The sequence below is a fragment of the Salvia hispanica genome, chromosome 4 (genome assembly GCF_029641045.1).
Source record: "Salvia hispanica isolate PSC_SH4W2 chromosome 4, Shi_PSC_v1, whole genome shotgun sequence".
In the NCBI taxonomy this organism is placed as follows: domain Eukaryota; kingdom Viridiplantae; phylum Streptophyta; class Magnoliopsida; order Lamiales; family Lamiaceae; genus Salvia; species Salvia hispanica.
Window position 1 is genome coordinate 33,421,200 of NC_142695.1, and position 19,781 is coordinate 33,440,980.

Here is a 19,781-nt window from a genome sequence, read left to right on the forward strand (position 1 = left end):
AACCTGAACCGAACCGCTACGCTAGTTCCGGTTCCGATTTGTGGGTTGAACTTTTATAACCCGATACAAATCACAATCCGATTAGCCTGCAACTCGAGTAAGATTGGCCCAAACCCCACTAGACTGGCCCGATTGACATCCTTATGTGTAGGGACATATAGGGATGCCAATCAGGTCGGCCCATCAGATTTCGGGCCAACCCTATTCCGGTTGCGGGTCAATCGGGTTGTGATTTTTTTCGGGTTATAAAAGTTCAATCCTAACCCTAAAGCTCGGGTTTCAGGCTAGCCCAACTGGTTAATCGTGTTGCTACCGATAAGATTAACATGCGATTAATCTATTAAATAATGATGAAAATTAGTTAACTTCATAAAATGTAAAATATTAATTATGATATAATTGAGATATATGCTTAAACTCAATCATAAATATGATCAAATACTAATATTTGAGATATTTCGTAAAATTTTAATGCATGTTTTAGAAATTTAAATATTTTTTTAGTTAATCGGGTTTTAATCTTATCTTACTAGAAATTTTCAACCTTATAAGTTATACCTATATATTTGGCTGGCTAGTCGGGCCCGTCCATAAATTACGGGGCTACACTGACATCCCTACATATATGACTGTGTCACTTGCCCTCCTTTCTCCATTCTAGATGCTAGTAAGGAAAACAATTTATCTTTTTCGCTCTTTCCTTTCGAAGGGCAACTACTAGTTTCTCTCTCTTGAAAAAGCTTAATATGTTATGTTGACTTTAATTAAATAAGGTTCACATTAAAATATATAGTACTAGTAAAATAGCATTGATCGTGCATCCAACGTTTAAGAACTGAACCACAAAATCTTATAGATTTAGCATAAAATAGTATGCTATATGACATAGATTTTATTAAAAACATGCAGATATCATATATTTTCGTATTCAACACCCAATAGAAACCACAAATAAATTCTCGAGACAAAAAGAATTAATCAGTTATTAAATAAAATCTTTGTAATTTAATAAAGCACATTTAAATTAAATGATAGTATTATCAAACTTTAATTAGAGAAAGCACTCGGTAGCTGGAAATATCGTGACCATATTAGTCACCGCCTTTTCTCCCTTTCTTCTCTCATTTTCTGCCTCACACCGCCGCCGCCGCCGTCGCCGCGAAACTATCTTCCCCGCCTATCCACGCTTGTTGATGGTGCAGAAGCGTTGAGAATCGCACTTCGGATCAGGCGCCTAGGACACACATTCGCATAGTACCATTTCCGAGCTGCGATGGCCGGGGGATATAGGGCGGACGACGACTACGATTATCTCTTCAAGCTGGTGCTGATCGGCGATTCCGGCGTCGGTAAATCGAATCTGCTCTCCCGATTTACGCGGAACGAGTTCAACCTCGAGTCAAAGTCTACCATAGGCGTCGAGTTCGCCACGCGGAGTATTCGCGTCGACGATAAGATTATCAAGGCTCAGATTTGGGATACCGCTGGCCAGGAACGGTAATATTCTGCCTTTTGTTTGATTTTTGTTTTTTTTTTCTTTGGCAAGTGCGATTTGAATGTGTTGTGTGTTTAAGTTTAAATTAGGTTAAAATTTTTAAATTCATGACTCGTCAGATCAATATGTTCAGCACATTAGAAATTCGAGGCATTTGAAGTAACTCTGGAGGTTTGGCCAGAATTTTTGATGAAGTATTGTTGAATTCTTTGATCTGGATATGCTTGCTGCTGTGATTTATCAAGTGTTAACGCAGTGGACTATTTTGTTATAGGATAATTATGTTAGATTAAGAGGCTTAAATCTATGCATTTCTGTGTGAGATCATTTCCTTGGTATGACTGGAAATTGATTGGATGTTAGTAGCATCAAACAATGTTTAGGAAACAGGAAGATCCATGTTGAAATAGTTGCTTGCAATCCGTCGTTTCTGTGTTGAAAATTTTATGGTGTTTGAATTTCTTTGACGATTTAGATACCGTGCAATCACAAGTGCCTACTACCGGGGAGCTGTTGGGGCGTTGCTTGTCTATGATGTGACTCGGCACATCACGTTTGAGAATGTTGAGAGATGGTTGAAAGAGCTCCGTGATCACACGGACCAGAACATCGTGATCATGCTCGTGGGAAACAAGGCAGATCTGCGCCACCTACGCGCTGTTTCCACTGAGGATGCCACTGCCTTTGCCGAGAGGGAAAACACCTATTTCATGGAGACGTCTGCCCTCGAGTCTTTGAACGTTGAGAACGCTTTCACAGAGGCGCTAACCCAAATATACCATGTAGTTAGTCGCAAAGCACTTGATATCGGAGATGATCCTTCCGCTTTGCCCAAGGGACAAACCATAAACATTGGGGACGACGTCTCAGCCGTGAAAAAGGTAGGTTGTTGCTCGGTATGACTGCAAACTGGTATATGGCTGGATCTCAATCTGGAAACACACTGCTTTGTTATTTGTTCGTTGGTTGGTAGTCGTTGCCTTTCCAGTGACCGAGCTTGGCAATTTCAATGCCAGTTCTAGTAGTCTTAGTGTTTCTATATTGTATTATGCTGCATTATACAACATGACATTTGCTATATTGCTGTTAACCAAGATTGTTATTTCATTGGATTTCCTGCTTATGGGAGCTGTGAGTTTGATAGAATCTATTCAAGTTTTGGTCTGATTTATATGTTTCATCATTTTGTTACTATAAATTTCTGAAGGGCTGAAACAGGAATTTATTTCCATGGACAAAAGTGAGCAACAATAGGATTTAAATGAGGAATATAATGTGAAACTACAGAGGTAGAGTAGAAGAGTCATCATCAAATACTGCCAACACATTATGGTCAATTCGAGAGTTCGAAAGAGGTGATGGCACAGGCATTCATCCAATTTTTACAAGAGAACAAACAAATCAAAGAGTCTGTACAGTTTATGATGGCGAATGAGGTATATACATAAATATGATACACGAAGAGAAACGGTTTTTGTTTCTTATGAAATAATTGGTGTGATTAGGGTAAGCGTTCCGGGTTCAAGGCCGTTGATTTGCAGACGGGGCAAGTGTTCTTCGTGAGCAGCCACTTTTTTATGCACTCTCTGTGGTATTCATGTCCACAGTCCACACCTCCAATTTCTTCCCCATCCTCGTATTCCGTCTACACAAATGTTTACCGTCATTCGATATTAGGGAGCTAATTGAACACAAAGGTTTAAAAATAATCATGTACCTGGCATATGACACAGAAATTGATTTGTTGATCCTGGCATGCTGCTTCTTCAAGGTTGATGCCGGAAGAAAATGTTCTTAGCTTCAAATGATTTCCGAGGAATTCCACAGATACTCCGGTGCCCACACTGCCGATCTGCTCTCCCAACGCAAGAAGCTCCTGTCGTGCAAAGTTAACAACAAGCTTTCATATCTAGAAATTAAAAACTCTACTGCAAAGCTACCATATAATATATACGTATCTCGTGATTACCTCATACGACATGTGATCTATGTCCAAGCGCATATGATCAAGAGCATCACTTGCTTCGTGGATACCTAGTATGGCGACTTCCTACACAGCAGCAGTGCCAATCACTATTACTAACTTTGCAAATCATCAAACGACCAGTGGTCGAACTCAAAGTTTTAAATCAATGTGACAGGATATTTGGGTTGGGAATCTAGTTAGAGATGTTACATCCTCTGGAAGAACTCTCATGTGAGGAAGAGCTTGGTGGCGTGCACTAGCACCAAGCATGATTTCCCTCCGTGGTGGAACGGGCGCCACAAAAAATGACCTGGCATCCTGGATATGAGTGATTCCGGTATTCGGTGCACTAATCATTGAGATTTGATGGGCAGATGCAGCCACTTGTGATGGGAGGTTAAAATTGTATCCTCGGATGCCTTGCATAGAAGGCGGTGGGACTTGAACACCTTGAGGAAGAAAGCCACCGGTGCTCCTATTACTCACGCTACCCAGCATTTCAGGAACTTACAAGAGAGAGAGAGACGAAGCTCCATCAAATTATAGAACGAAATCCACATTCAAGAAAACCTCCAAAACAGTATAAAGCCAACACAATAATTACCATGCGCGTAGTGTAAAGGAGCATGAGCCCATGTAAAAGTGCCAACATCACCGTTGTTTGCACCATAACGTATGTCCAACCAAGGATTTCCGGCCGGAGCAGCAAAGTTGCCTTGAATCAAATGGCCACCATTATGTGTCACAGTAGACTCGTGTCCAACCATGCGGAGCCTGTTCCTCGCACTTCTCTGGGAGCCACTTTCAACAGCTAATGTCGGGTCATTACTCCCAAAATTAGGCACAAGGAAAGAAGTCGGGTCTATTAAGGTAATATCAGATTCCACAACCATAGGAGCCCTAGCCGCAACAGAAGAACTAGGACCTGCAGAAGCATTATGATAATGGTAACTACCGGAAGCCCCCTCCGCATTTTTCCTCTTCAATGACGCTCTCATGCTGTCCATGTACGCTATGCTACTGCTGTAGGTGTCTGTAGGTATACCAACGACCCGCGAAAGTGCCAACTGATCATGTGTCCCATGATTGACTTGGACAGGGAAATCTCTAATACCAGATGGGGGAGCCATATATGGATGATAATGGCCGGATGGTGCAGCGATAGCTAAATCGAGATTCGGGGCTGGATGCTGACGCTGGGGACCATTTAACTGTGGCATTCCATAGAACAAGGTACTGTCATGACGTTCTGGAATATGGTGGAAGTTGAAATTACCCTGGTTTCCTGGTGCGGGGACCATTGAGTGAAAACTATGATGAGGAAAGTTCGCTATACTCCCATCAAAGATGCAAGGTTCAGGATCGTGGCCTTGTTGATCGGTTTCCATATCAGTTATATGACCAGTGAACTGAGTATTTCGGTGTCCCATGTTCAATGAGCTGCCTGCATCATATGTTCGTACACACAAATTAAGTATGCTGATGTTTAAGAAAGCATTGACTACGAAGGCCATTACATTGAGATGATCATATGGTCATTACATGCCAAAGAAGGATCCGGGTCTCAGAAACGAGATGATTTGAGTAAAACAAAACACAATCAAACTTAAACCTGATTATAAAAAAAAAGGGTTCTTGATAGAGGCAGATGTGCTATAGATGATTAAGAAAAATATCACCAACTGAAAGGATAAAATTAAGAGAAAAGTAAAGACATTACTAATTAATACTCCAAAATAAAGAGAATCATGGACATTCTCATTCCCTTCAAATCTTCAATTAAATCTGCATACTGGAAAGTTATTGTCTGGCTAATTTCCATTTTTACAATTAAAGAAACACTTTTTATTTCAGCGTTTACATGTCTACGAATTGCAGAAGCAATCCAGCAGGTGACTAATTAAGCAAAAGTTAGATTAAGTTCCAATTCAAAGGCTGAGAATATAGCAATGAATTCCTTCATTCGACAGAATAAACTCTAAACTTCCAGAGGGATCACCCAAGTCCAAAGGAGCATCTCCAAATAACCATTTACTCAACTAAATGAATCATTCACCAGTATTTTACTTCAACAATAATCCAGTTAATGAGAACAGTAATAGACACGTGGATATAGCTACCTCATAAACCTAGAACGAAAGCTATTCACTCCTATTCCATGTAAGTTGGGTGTTCTCAGCGTGCCCGAACTATCCTAACCTAAAATATTTTATGTCGTGCTCTGTTTAGTGGTAATCAAGTCATATTTTCACACCGTTAAATTGCTAATAATGAAGTTATATGCGTCTTAGTCTTAGAACCAATTCTTTTTCATTTTATAGTACTTTTATTCGTGTCAGAAGAACTTGAAAATGTAAAAACAGAGAAGTGTCTTTTTTGCCCAAAACATTTCTAGACCAAGTTACCAACTTACAATAAAACAAACTAATTACAAATTATTACAGCATGAGTGAAGCTGGTGATAGGTTAATCTAGGACTTATCTCCCCATTAATATTCAAAATTTCAACCAAAATAAGAAGTGAGACTATCTTGAGTTTTCCTCCACCATTTCTTACACCAAGCAAGCTATGACAGGAATAATGCTGTAATAATGCAAGGAGCTTGCACTATATATCACCATTTGGAAAAACATCAGGAAATAGAAGGTAGCCACTTCTCTAAACAATAAAGTGTCACTTTTCCTTTCTCAACGAGCATGGGACTGTAATGAGATTTCTGCTAACATATTTCTAAATCCAAAATACCAATCTAGGACTACGATGATAAAATTCTTCAAGCACCTATTGTTCAAGATGACATTATACAGCTGCATACTGAAAAGAATAAGTAAATTCACTTGCTACCACATGGAAGAAACCAATGTCTGAATTGAACTGATAAAATACCAAATAGAGTCTCAATGCAAATTAAAATACAGTGAATCACACATTCAAGACAAGCATCAGTTAAAACAAATTCAAACTCTACAATAGTCTAGATATATATTACTCCAATTGTGCCTTCTATTACCATAGTTGCATAATAATGGCAAATGAAGTGGAGCAAAAATACAACTATAAACCATATTAACTTCCTTCAAGACAAACGGGAAAAAACTCGAAAGGCATATAACGACAAACAGACCACACGAGAATCACATTGACAAAGTAATTAAAGCACAAAATCTCTACATCCACAAATACAACAGAAACAAATATCATCCCACTTGGTGTGGACATGGCGGCATCCAACATATCAACTGAATTGGGACCCACCAGATCAATTTTGAATTAACGAAGAGCTCTACTTACGCCCTCGTAAACTAAAGCTGATTTTAATAACTCCAAGACTACATTAGTGTCATTATGTTAGAAAATCACATTAGATTCTGACAGACTTGAAACAATCAAAGACTCAAAACCAAAATATCTTTCACACAGACAAAACTGAAAATGATCTTTTTAAGCAAATAAATGATCTTATAGAAAGAGAAATTGCCATAACCTTTCAGTTTCCATAAAAGATATAGTACTATCATTTTCCCAGTTTTATCATAACAAAAATAATTTGAACTAACATTAAATTACACATATCTTCCCCAACAAAAGAAATGGCTAGACATGCAATTGAGAATCTCAAAGCCACAGGCAATCATTTCAAATAAAAGCAAAAGTCCCAACCTTTTTAACATGAAAATGTTTCAAGCTTTAGCAAAGTTTCCACCTTTGATAATCACCAGCTACAAATTCCGCGGAATTACTTGCAACTCCTGCAAAAAACAACATAAAAAAAATTGGGCAAAAACCCTAAGCTTGAGAAATGTATCAAAAGTGATCAATGATCATCAGAACTTCAATCAAATCAAAAACCCACAAAACTGATCCTATCAAAAGGCAAATGTATGCATTGCATGTTAAATTTTCAAATTTTCAAGCCTAATTAACATCATAATCTTGGTAAAGGCAATTCAAGAAGTGATTTTTACCCAATAAGAAAACTGCAAAAACTTATAGAATTATCCAGGAAAACTAACCAAATTAAGGAATGGTGAAAATACAAAGGCCGAGAGATCCGAATGAAGATGAACAGGGAATAATTCCCTAGCAATTTTTAGAGAGAGAAAGAAACAATTTTTATGGGGAAATAACCTATTAATGTTCTCTCCCAATTCTTGTAGTGATGAAATATTTCATAACTATTTATATTGAAAACTACGTGGCTAACGTTATTACTCCCTCCGTCCCGCTTTAGCAGTCTCATTGACTTTTCTGCCATCTTTTTGTAAAAATGATAAAAAATAGTTAAAGTAGAGAAATGGTAAAGTAAGAGAAACAATAATGTAGATAAGACTATTCTCTATATTATTCTCTATCTTAATTTACCATTTCTCCTCTTTAACTATTTTTTATCATTTTTACAAAAAGATGGCAGAAAAGTCAATGGGACTGCTAAAGCGGGACGGAGGGAGTATCTTTTTATCCCCACTTTTATTCTCTGAATTTACATATATACCCTTCTCCTGGTAATATACTCGAGGTTATTTCCGTCTAAATACAATTAAAAACATATCACTTCTTTTAATTTTTCTCTATTCCTTTAATTGCTTTTTGCTAAGCATTAGCTGTTAACATGCACTGAGGCTGAACCTCTATTATTAATCACATGTTAATGTACACAAGAAACTGAAATATTAAATTGTTAAAATAGTTTATTGTAACTCGTATGATTATAGAATTATGTATCAACTTACACTATAGGATGAGTTAAATGCATAATAAGGAAATTAATATTCAATATGGCAATTAATCTGAGGTGATTAGTGTTACAAAATGTCATTGAGATTTAGAATTTATTAATTTATGAGTCTCTACTTTATTTAACATAAGTTTTGGGGTCCATTTGTTTGTGGCTGCTTGTTTTCTCAACCTTACAGAGAATATTCCTAGTATGAACCATTAACAGAAATACAATTCATCCATGTTTCCTCATCAACTCCTTTGTTTCATTCATAAATATATCAATATGATTTTAACTTCAAATAAAATCGATTGAGGCATTGAGCTATACTAATAAAGCTCCATACATAAATGATATTTTTCAAAGGGTAAATTGCCATGTTAGTCATGAAGTTTTATTAAATTTCGATTATTCTCCTAATTTTAAAAGGAGTACACTATATTTTTTGTCCTAAACTTTAGATTGATTTAATATCGTTGGAGGGATTTTGTACTTTTTTTTTTTATAAAAAAAATAATCTCGAGCCTTTAAGGAGTATTTTAGTCTATTTGTGATTAGAGAGGCTGCCATCATTTTCTATTCTGAATTTCCAGATAAATACAAAAAAAATTGTGTGCAATAAATCAAGCCTAAAATATTAGGATAGTTTATTTTATTTGCTTATTTCAAAAATTCAAAATATATTCAAGTAAAAGATTATTTGAATCTCTTTCATGAACAGAACAATAGAATAAAATGTACTCATAGGGTTGGAGGGTATTTTAGACCCAAAAAATATTTTAAAAAATGCAAAAGTCGCTCCAACGATATTAAAACGAAGTCTATGGATATATCATGGTATTTAAAGCTTGAATACTGCGTTTGATATCAATCCAAAGTTAAGATACCGAAAATGTATTGTAGTTCAGTAGTAGTTAGTATATCATAATTTTGACATTTTTGTTAAGTAATATCTTTTAATCTACATTTGGAGATATAGTATGTACAATTTGAAAATCAAAATACTTTAGTTTAGTATTAGTGTACTATATTTTTCATATTAAAGTTTATATTTTTTTGTGAGTTGTATATAAATTTGCCAAAAAAACATTAATTTTGACTTCCAAACTATACATAATTAATTAATGTTCTCCAAATCTAAATTAGCATGTCAATTTAGAAAAATAGTACTTCTTCAAACCCATAATAGATGTCACATTTGAGTGATGACACGTGATTTTAGAAATACTGGCACTTGTTTTATGTGTTAAGTGGAAAAAGAGAAAATATTTTGATAGATGAATGATGCAGGTTTGTATACGCGTTCAGATTGGTGCACGTGTGGTGCATCAACTTGGTCAGAGTACCTAGACTTTAGTCTTCTCGTTGATTATGAGCCTAAACTTGATATCAAAACCTCAACTCACTTCTACTGGCTAGTATAGCAGAGTAATGATCGATCCCACAGAGATGGAGAAGACATGTATAAATGCTATGACATCTTGATCGGGTTGGTTTGTTACCATGCTTATTGGGGTTGAGACTAAACTAATTAAACTAAGATGAAAGCAAACGCTAAATCTAAACTGACCAGGAGGTCAGGTGAGACTTAATCTAGACCATGACTTAAACTGTTGTGCAAGAATAATCAGACATTCACTATTTGTGCACCTGAAACGAAAAGCGGCAGACTGAAACTTAGTAGAACTGGACTAGACAAAAGGTAAAAGAAACAGGGAACCACTAATCCTAACCAACTACCTAGCGCAGAAAAGCTGAAAAGTGACAAGGACTAAAAGCATAAAGCATATTTTTGGTCCGAGGTTTGATTTGGACATTTTCTTCTTCACCAAGATAAACTTAATAAAAATCGAACAACTGTCATGGCTGAATCTCAAAGCTCGGAAATGTAAAAAGGCAAGATCTAACTCAGAAACTCAACGGAATCAGATTCTCTCAAATCTAAACAAACTAACCAACATATAGGGTTTTTCTAAACAGATAGCTAGATATCATGCAACTAAACTGAGGAAGACATGCAAATACGTAAGAAAACAGTAAATCTATTCGTAACTAGGCATAAACGAAACGAGCAGGTATATCTAAACCAATATCGATTCAACATAAACCAAATAAAGCATCATAACTTAAAGCGAACGAGATTTACAGCAAAGATGAGAAACTCAAAGATTCAAGCATGAAATAAGATCAACTTCATGTCTTAACTACTAGATCTGGAAAGCTAATCTAAAACGAGAGAAATAAACTAGAAACTGAGAAATAAAAGCCAGTAAAAGGAATATTTCTTCTTCGGAATGGTGGACTGCTACTTGGTTGGCTATGTCGGCTGAAATGGAAATGGCATGGCTGGATTTATCCTTTGGTTGGCCGCCGAAGGTTGTGAATTGGAGTGAGGATGGTAAAATGGTAGGGTGCTAGATCTTTCTCTTCATGTTGATTCTCCCATTTATAGGGCAGTATGACACTAATCCATAGGGTTGTTCCTTCTCTGACTTGACAATTCTGCCCTTAGGATATTTCAGCTCAACTTCAAGGTGTAGTTCTTCGCCCAGTATGCGTCATGTCCGCCATTTGCTCTGCCTCTGATTGGCTTGCATTACGCTCACGTTGCAACAAACTCGATTATGCTCTACTTAGTCAGTTTTGGGCTTTTAGTTGCATTTTTGCTTCAAATTGATTTTTTTTTTCTTTCGCTCGGTCAAGTTGCACCATGTAACTGATTTAGTAGCAATCCTGCACATTTAAGCTCAAATTTCGTGCATTATCTCTTCCAAAAGCGGGTAAACATCAAAAAGCCAAGGCATGAAATTAGTATCATCAATAGAGAACTTTTTTAAAAAAAAATGAAATATGACACTTTGGTAGGAAAACTAAAAATAAAAGTGTGACATTTACTTTAGGAAAAAATAAATATCAAAATTATGATATAATTTACTCTTTTTAAAAGTAACATGATTGACCAAAATTTAATCAATTTATAATTTTTCTAGTCATTTAACAATTTTAAAATATCCAATGAACTCACTCCATAATAGGTTATTTAATGTTAAAATAATGATGCCGGATAAAATAAATATTTCATTTTTTAAAAAGTTAAAGACTGGCTAAATTAATTAAAATTGGCGCAGCAATATATAAATGTGTACGTTGGACCGCAACAATATATAAATGTGTAAAAAGTTAACAATTATTATTATTATTATTAATATTATTATTATTATTATTATTATTATTATTATTATTATTATTATTATTATTATTATTATTGTTGTTGTTGTTGTTGTTGTTATTGCTATTTTAATCTATACTTTGTTTTATTCAGGTTCTTGTAAACCGGGTGTTAATTGTGTAAATCAGGTCGTGTTGTTGTCGTAGCATGTCAACCAAACTTGTGTCGTATTGTTAAAGGTTTGTGTTGTGTGCGATTCGCGTTCAAGTTTGAAGCTAACATGTAAGATTCATGTTTGAGTTGAAGTTTTCTTAACAAGTTGGGGTATGCGGTATGCCTTACTAGATTGGGTCGTTTTCAGGTTGACTTGATAAGAGCATTGGCAATAGCAACAACCCAGTCTCGCCCCTCCCACAGCCCAGCCATTGCCCTAGCCCCCCAACAGCCTTCCCCAAAGCCATCTAATTTAATTCATTGTAATTGTTGTTGTTTATCAAATACTAAAAAAATAAAGTGCAATGAGTTGTATATATAGAGTAGAAATAAATAATTTTAAAAATAAATAAATGAAAATCGGCTCGGCTTGGTGGTTGGCGCGCAATAGGCGACTCTATATATGCTAGAAAGAAATAGGAAAAAAAATAAAAAAGTATGAAATTAGAGAGTTGTAAATAAAAGGCAAGAGATCTAAAAAATATTTTTCCTAAAAAAATCACTTAATATCTTACCCTTTGTTCGAGGAATATTCACTTTCTATTCTATATGGCGAGTCAATCTTCTTATTCAAATCATAATTTGAATAAGATATATTTGAATAAGATATTGTTTAGGGCGTGTAATTAAATAAAAAACAGGACAAAGGATTTTATAATTTTAGAGTTGATTTTATTCAACAATTGAACAAAATATTGAAAAATAATAAATTGCATGAACTTAAATTAATAAAATAATCTTTTTCTATGAAATAATTCGCGCTAATCAATTTTATTTGCCTATTTAGAATGTATTCCGCTGGAATAATGATAAACAAAACGGAAGCGAAAAAAGAATTTTCAAAAAATGGGATTCCTGAAAAAACGGATTGATTCCAAAATCCGATTGAATCTAATGGTTTACGTTATGGAAGAAAGACATGTATATGTGATATTAGATATTGCTAGTTGTATATGAACTAAAGAAATATTTCATTTGCCCCACCACTGTGTGTGGGGTTCCAATAGAAGTCCTTTCATATCGTTCGGGCTGTAAATTGGTTGAAAAAAAGAGATGAAATCAAGAAAAGACGTAAGAATTGAAATAACAGTTCGGAACCAAGAAATGGAAGAACTAAAGGTCTATGGATTCACAAAAACTTTGTGAATAGAAATCAAAAAAGAGATATCGAAGTAGTTCTGATGATTGAATAATATTCTTACTTAAATTCGAAATTCTTAGTTACTTCGACTGGGTGAATCCTATCGATGGAATAATTAAGTCCTAATTTAATTCATTGGTTGATTGTATCATTAACCATTTCTTTTTGTTAGTACGAGGAATTTATCATGAATCCACTGATTTCTGCTGCTTCCGTTATTGCTGCTGGATTGGCTGTAGGGCTTGCTTCTATTGGACCTGGGGTTGGTCAAGGGACTGCTGCGGGTCAAGCCGTAGAGGGTATCGCGAGACCGCCCGAGGCAGAGGGAAAAATACGAGGTACTCTATTGCTTAGTTTAGCTTTTATGGAAGCTTTAACTATTTATGGATTGGTTGTAGCACCAGCACTTTTATTTGCGAATCCTTTTGTTTAATCTTATCGGTATTGGTTGAGAAAATAACTTATGGGAAGAGCTGATTTGTAGATGAGGAATTAGTATACCGACTCGCTTTCATCCTTCCCGTTCGTAGTCGAAGGGAAATTCTTTTTATGAGGTGTTGCAGCAATCAAGCGGCAGTTCATACTTTAATAACTCGAAGATTTTTTTACTCGAATTTCAAAAAAGACTAAAAAAGGGGGGCAAAGCGATAGAAAAACTCGTCAATTTTTTAGTCTTTAGTCTATCTATAAGAGGAGAATATATGAAAAATGTAACCGATTCTTTCGTTTCTTTGGGCTACTGGCCATCTGCCAGGAGTTTCGGATTTAATACCGATATTTTAGCAACAAATCCAATAAATCTAAGTGTAGTGATTGGTGTATTGATCTTTTTTGGAAAGGGAGTGTGTGTGAGTTGTTTATTTCAAGAATAGGCTGGATCCAATCAGATGTACCTTTTTCCATTATAACTAGGAAAGAAAGGTGCATGATCTCGCGAATTACTTTTCTTAAGAAATTATATGCAAGAACCACAACATTTCGTGATTAATTGGCAAATCCACTTTGATTCTCTAGCAACCAATAATGTGGGGCTCTTAAGATGGTTAAAGCAAACCGTTTGAAGTCTAGACGCAGCATGGTACCCTTTCTACCACTATGTTAATATAGAGATGGGTTTTAAAATAAAATGAATATTTTATCGATATAGAGCACTCATCTCGATAAAATGATTTGAACCACTTATTCTAAATTAAAGGGTATTTTCTATCTTTTATCCAATGCGGAATCGACGACCTATGCCTTATGTATTATATATAAGTAAGAAGCATTTTTGGATTTGAACTGAAGAAAAAAAAGAAACAACTTTGCTGACAATTACATATTTTTTATTTTGTCAAAAGAGTCCTCTAAGTATTTTGGTTTTGCATTCGATTCGTTTTTTTTTTCATTTTCTGGACTATGAAGAGGATAGGCTCATTACATTCATAAAAAATTTATGAGAATTTACCCCAAGTCGTGAGAGCCAAATGAATCGAAAGATTCATGTTTAGTTCGGGAAGGGATTATAGAAGTTTTAAAATGAACGGAAAGATAATCTACTTTCATTAAGTGATTTATTAGATAATCGAAAACAGAGGATTTTGAATACTATTTGGAATTCAGAAGAACTGCGTGGGGGAGCCATTGAACAGCTGGAAAAAGCCCGAGCCCGCTTACGGAAAGTAGAGATGGAAGCAGATCAGTTTCGGGTGAATGGATATTTTGAGATAGAACGAGAAAAATTGAATTTAATTAATTCAACTTATAAGACTTTGGGACAATTAGAAAATTACAAAAATGAAACGATTCAGTTTGAACAGCAAAGGGCAATTAATCAAGTCCGACAACGGGTTTTCCAACAAGCCTTGCAAGGCGCTCTAGGAACTCTGAATAGCTGTTTGACTGACGAATTGCATTTACGTACCATTAGTGCCAATATTGGCATGTTGGGAGTGATGAAAGAAATAACAGATTAGTCTTTCTACTTTAAATCTACTAACTTTATCTACTATAAAAAAAAGGCATTAAGGCATTATTTTTTTTAGCGCGCCATCCCACCGCAATAGTGCCCTAGCCACTGTCGTCCTGCTAGCTGGTGGCTAGGGCGTGTCTATTGCTAATGCTCCAACAACCCAATTCGTACGATATGTCAGCTCTATCCAAATATAATAACCAATATATACATTTCAAGTTGCAAAAAATTATAGTCATTTAAAATACTACTCCCATGTCCGCCATTAAGAGTCTCGGTTTACTATTTTAGTCCGTCCGACATTAAGAGTCTCGGTTCACATTTACTATAAATGATAGGTAGACCTTTCAGTAACTCATTCCAATCATATCTATACATATATAAAAGGCGAGTTTTGACCTTAATTGTAAATATTTATAAGTTTTGGATTTTTTGTAAAATTTAGATATTTTGGTGGGCCAATCAAAAAATAAATCCACTTTAAAAATATGGTTGTTACTAACTTTTTATAAATGTGGCATGGATGTTTTCTTCATAAAGGTATATAAATTTTTTGGTTGTTACAAATTTTTTATAATTGTAATTTAATCTTAATATTTCAATAATAAGCACTACATATTGATCAATCATGGAATTAGGGTTACACAAATTATAAGATTTGTAACTTTGTAACCGCCACATTATTACACATTATTAGGATTGTATTAATAATAATTTAATGTATATTTTTAACACACTATAACTTCTATATTTTTTATATATATATAGGGGAGCACTAGGGCGCATCCTTAATTAGAGTGCTAACGTACATCCAACCACGTGCTGCCATGTGGCACGAAAAATGTAATATTGTATATATAAAAATGCAATACACATTTGTGAAGTTGTTCATGCATTTCCGCAGATTGCATTTTAGTTATAGGAAAATTGCATTTTTTATTGTTAAGTTTTGCATTTTCACATAAATTGCATTTTATATTGTTAAGTTTTGCATTTTCACATATATAAATGCAATCCGTATAGATATAAAATGCAAATTAAACAGTCAATATCGAAAATGCAAAACTCAACAATAAAAAATGCAATCTTCATATAACAAAAATGCAATCTGTCAAAATTCATATTGCATTTTTCTGTATATAATATTGCATTTTTCCGTGCCACGTGGCAGCACGTGATTGGATGTACGTTAGCACTTTAAAATTAGTTAGCATATTAGTACATCCCTATATATATATATATATATATATATATAGATATATATTTATATAGGGGTGCGCCACCATAGATAGGATAACATCATACCACCAATATAGTCCGTTAGATCTCATTTATGGACGCCTAGGATTAAGTTTCGTGAAAAAACACGGGTTTGCAGTCTACCATATTAGATATTGCAGTCGTGGTAAACTGCAATATTGTTGTGGTAAGACTGCAATATTCAATAAAACGAATATATAAAAATGGGTCTCACATTCCACTATCTTTTCTCACATACTTTTCTTTACATTTCTTAAAACTCGTGCCGAACTCAAATGGGACTCCTAATGACGGATGGAGGGAGTATATTTTTTTCGTTTCGATTGTCCCTAATTTATTTGAAAAATAATACAAAAGACGCACACTCGGGGGTGGTAGGGGGCGGGGTGTGAGTGTGCGTCACGCCCAACCCACAACGCGTTATGTGGGTAGGTGAGTGGTTCATAAGCAAGAGCAGGGCTCTTCAGGGCGAGCATGCTCGTTCCAGCAGAAGCTTCGCAATGGTGCACCAATGCGGTGCTGTCTAGGCGGCACAGACGTGCTCTTCTGGACAGGCAACATTGCTGATGCTCTTAATTTGCCTATACTACGTAAGTAAAATTTATAAAAAGATTCAGATTTGATAGAAAAATAGATTGTGTTTATATTTGATAATATTTTAAGAAATAGAAATATATAATATATTTCTATAATTTTCATTAGATAGATAAATTTTATTTATTTTATTATAGAAAATGTTACTTCCTCGGTCCACTAAAATTGAAACGTTTTCCTTTTTGGATTGTCTCATTAAAAATGAAATGTTTCTTTAAATGAAAACAACTCTATCTCTACTTTTCCGACTCTCTTACTTTACTCTCTCTTCATTAACTCACAAAACAACACTACATAAAATCTTGTGCCGATTTCCAAATATTTCATATTGGGACGGAGGGAGTATTAGGTAAATTTTTAAAAATTTAGTATATTTGTTTAGATAGATATCTATCTATCTCATCGAAAGTTTGTAGATATATCCATTTCTAAAATCATTTTTCGATTTCCGTCCTTGTCATATTATGTCCTTCAAAGAAGCTAGTAGGACCTTTTCTTCACGATAAGTCCAGCCACGGCTGGTCTTTTCACTCTTGGGCTTGTTACGCCCCATATCACTACCACATGCGGAACCTACATCCACGAAGACCATTCTGTTTATTCTCAATGAAATGAGGATTATAATACAACACAGGGAATGAATCACAAAAGAACATAAAACGCATCACCATTACAACAGAACATAAAACGCAGCACACATTCTTATCCATACTAAAAATATTACTCCCTCCGTTCCATAGTAATGGAGACGTTTCTTTTCGGCACGGAGATTAAGAAAAATTGTGTTAGGTGAGTTAAGTAAAGGGAGAATAAAGTGGAAAATGAAAAAGGTAGAGAGATGAAGAGAGAGAAAAAAGTAAGAGAGAGTAAAGTAGGTGTGGAAAAATGTGTTGACTTTTACTAAAAAATGAAATGATTCTATTACTATGGAACGTACCAAAATGGCAAAATGACTCTATTACTATGACACGGAGATTAAGTAAAGGGAGAATAAAGTGGGAGAATAAGAAAAATTGTGTTAGGTGAGTTAAGTAAAGGCAGAATAAAGTGGAAAATGAAAAAGGTAGAGAGATGAAGAGAGAAAAAAGTAAAAGAGAGTAAAGTAGGTGTGTAAAAATGTGTTGACTTTTACTAAAAAGAAAAATGACTCTATTACTATGGAACGTACCAAAATGGTAAAATGACTCTATTACTATGGAACGGAGGAAGTATTAAATTCAATTATAAAATACTACTCCCTCCGTCCCGGCTAAGATGACACATTGCTTAACCGGCACGAGATTTTAGGAGTTATTGGTTAAAGTGTTTAATTGGAGAGAGAGAATGTGGGTGTAAGTATTAAAGTATAAAGATAAAGAAAGATGGATATTTTAATAGGAGTGAGAAAAAGTGGTTGAGTGTATTAATTGGAGAGAGAAAGTTACCAAAAAAAGAAATGTGTCATCTTAGCTGGGACCAGTGTTTTAAAAACCGGACCGGACCGGCCGATTCGACCGGTCGGACCGCGAACCGGCAGCTGGTCCGATCCGATTCGGCCCCAAAAACCGTTAGTATGTTAGGCCGCCTTGAACCGTCGGAACCGGCCGGTCAGACCGGTTGAACCAGAAACTGGGAACCGGTTTTTATTTTTAAAATGCTTGTTTAAAATATGAGACTAGAGGGGATTGGACCCTAGACCTTTAGGTAAGATACCAACATCTCTACCACTCCACCACATGGTCTTCAATGAAATATTGTGAACATTAATTATTGTTATACATTAAATCCATAATTTTTTGTCCACACAAATGAATAATTTGTGTTTAGTTTTGTACTTTTAAATAATTGTTAGTTGTGATATGTTCAATTTTAATTATCAGCCACTAAATTTCATTTTTATTGGTATAATATTTATATATATGAAAATATAATTTTACCTAAGATTTAATATTATATAATACTATTAATATAGTTTATTACTCCATATCTACTAAATATTACTCCAAACTTACTAATAATTCAAGTTTAGTTTTATATATTGTCTATAATATTATTTCACCACATAATTTTTTTGAGATAATATGAATTTTATCTATTTATATATGTAAAATATGTACCATTTACTTAAAATGTTTAATATATATTTTTGTTATATATTACTATTAATTACTATAATTTATTATTCACTAAATTTAATATATTTTGTAAGAGTATATTTTATTTTATATTTATAAGATAAAACGGTTCGACCAGTGATTGAACCAGTCGGACCGGTTGAACCGTGAACCAATAGCCTCCCTCGCCGGTTCATCGGCCGGTCCGATTTTTAAAACATTGGTTGGGACAAACTAAAAAGGAAAACGTGCCATCTTAAGCGGGACGGAAGGAGTAAAAAATAAAATGATTAGATCATATATACTGCATTCAAACGCTCGTGATTTGCTTGATCAATAAACATGTGAATTATGATAAGATCATATATACTGCATTCAAACGCCCATGATTCGCTTGATCAATAAACATGTAAATTATGGAGTGTCACACATAATCACATACTTTATGTCCTTTGACTATCGTCGACAACTATTTTTGAACCTTAATGCTCGACCATGCCTAACCAAATGAGAAGAAACGATTAATGCACAAAACAAACGATACAAATTTCTCAATGGAAAGAAGGAATGAAATTAATGCATAAAACAAACACTACAAGTGTTGTGTACCTCTTGTTGCAACTTTTGTTGGACTTAGACAAATGAGAGAGTCCTATTTATAAAGAACTTGGAGATGGAGACCTGCTTCATGAATTAAACGAGGAAAGAGTGAAACTAAAATCACTTGAGAACTTGGAGATTAAGACCTGCTTCATGAACTAAACGGGGAAAGAGTGAAACTAAAATCACTTGAGAAGTGGAGTAATAGAATGAGTAATGAAGACTTAAGAGTTGAGAGAGTGGTGTAATGGAGAAGGAAGCTGCGTAACGGAGATAGAGGCTACATGCCTTTTTCTTAATTTTAAAAACGATCCTAATTATTATGAAAGTTAATTACAAAGGATAATATTATTATTATATATTTTAATTTATTATTTTAGAAACTCTATCAAACTAACATAAAAAAAAAAAAAATTGATATTTCTTAATGCCTACCAAAACGTGTAGAATAAATTAATAATTACATTTATTAAGATAATATATATAGATGATAATTTAACTAAGAATAATTTTATAAAGCTACCAAACCACGTTAAGGAAAGAAATTTATGATAAAACATTAAAATATCCATGTTTACTTT

The 19,781-nt window shown here is 34.7% G+C and overlaps 2 protein-coding genes across 2 annotated transcripts; one reads left to right on the top strand and one right to left on the bottom strand.

The window, feature by feature from the left end:
- Positions 1-1,056: 1,056 nt before the first annotated feature.
- On the top strand, positions 1,057-2,607 carry LOC125192603 (ras-related protein Rab11B). Its single transcript, XM_048090231.2, has 2 exons — positions 1,057-1,497; positions 1,971-2,607. The coding sequence occupies exons 1-2, from the start codon at positions 1,274-1,276 to the stop codon at positions 2,395-2,397; spliced, it is 651 nt and encodes a 216-aa protein (XP_047946188.1). The 5' UTR covers positions 1,057-1,273; the 3' UTR covers positions 2,398-2,607.
- A 178-nt stretch (positions 2,608-2,785) lies between these two features.
- LOC125192602 (putative E3 ubiquitin-protein ligase ZFP1) lies at positions 2,786-7,604 on the bottom strand. Its single transcript, XM_048090230.2, has 7 exons — positions 7,476-7,604; positions 7,123-7,211; positions 4,066-4,905; positions 3,672-3,967; positions 3,465-3,545; positions 3,213-3,371; positions 2,786-3,140 (listed from the first exon to the last, which is right to left on the bottom strand). The coding sequence occupies exons 3-7, from the start codon at positions 4,889-4,891 to the stop codon at positions 2,997-2,999; spliced, it is 1,506 nt and encodes a 501-aa protein (XP_047946187.1). The 5' UTR covers positions 4,892-4,905; positions 7,123-7,211; positions 7,476-7,604; the 3' UTR covers positions 2,786-2,996.
- Positions 7,605-19,781: the final 12,177 nt, after the last annotated feature.

What these genes read in the sequence shown, in the direction of transcription:
- LOC125192603 (XM_048090231.2), top strand. Translation starts at nt 1,274, where the DNA reads ATGGCCGGGGGATATAGGGCGGACGACGACTACGATTATCTCTTCAAG. An exon ending in GATACCGCTGGCCAGGAACG is followed by an intron (nt 1,498 to 1,970) that starts GTAATATTCTGC and finishes TTGACGATTTAG; the next exon opens with ATACCGTGCAATCACAAGTG.
- LOC125192602 (XM_048090230.2), bottom strand. Translation starts at nt 4,891, where the DNA reads ATGGGACACCGAAATACTCAGTTCACTGGTCATATAACTGATATGGAA. An exon ending in TGAGAGTTCTTCCAGAGGAT is followed by an intron (nt 3,546 to 3,671) that starts GTAACATCTCTA and finishes GCTGCTGTGTAG; the next exon opens with GAAGTCGCCATACTAGGTAT. An exon ending in TAGATCACATGTCGTATGAG is followed by an intron (nt 3,372 to 3,464) that starts GTAATCACGAGA and finishes TTTGCACGACAG; the next exon opens with GAGCTTCTTGCGTTGGGAGA.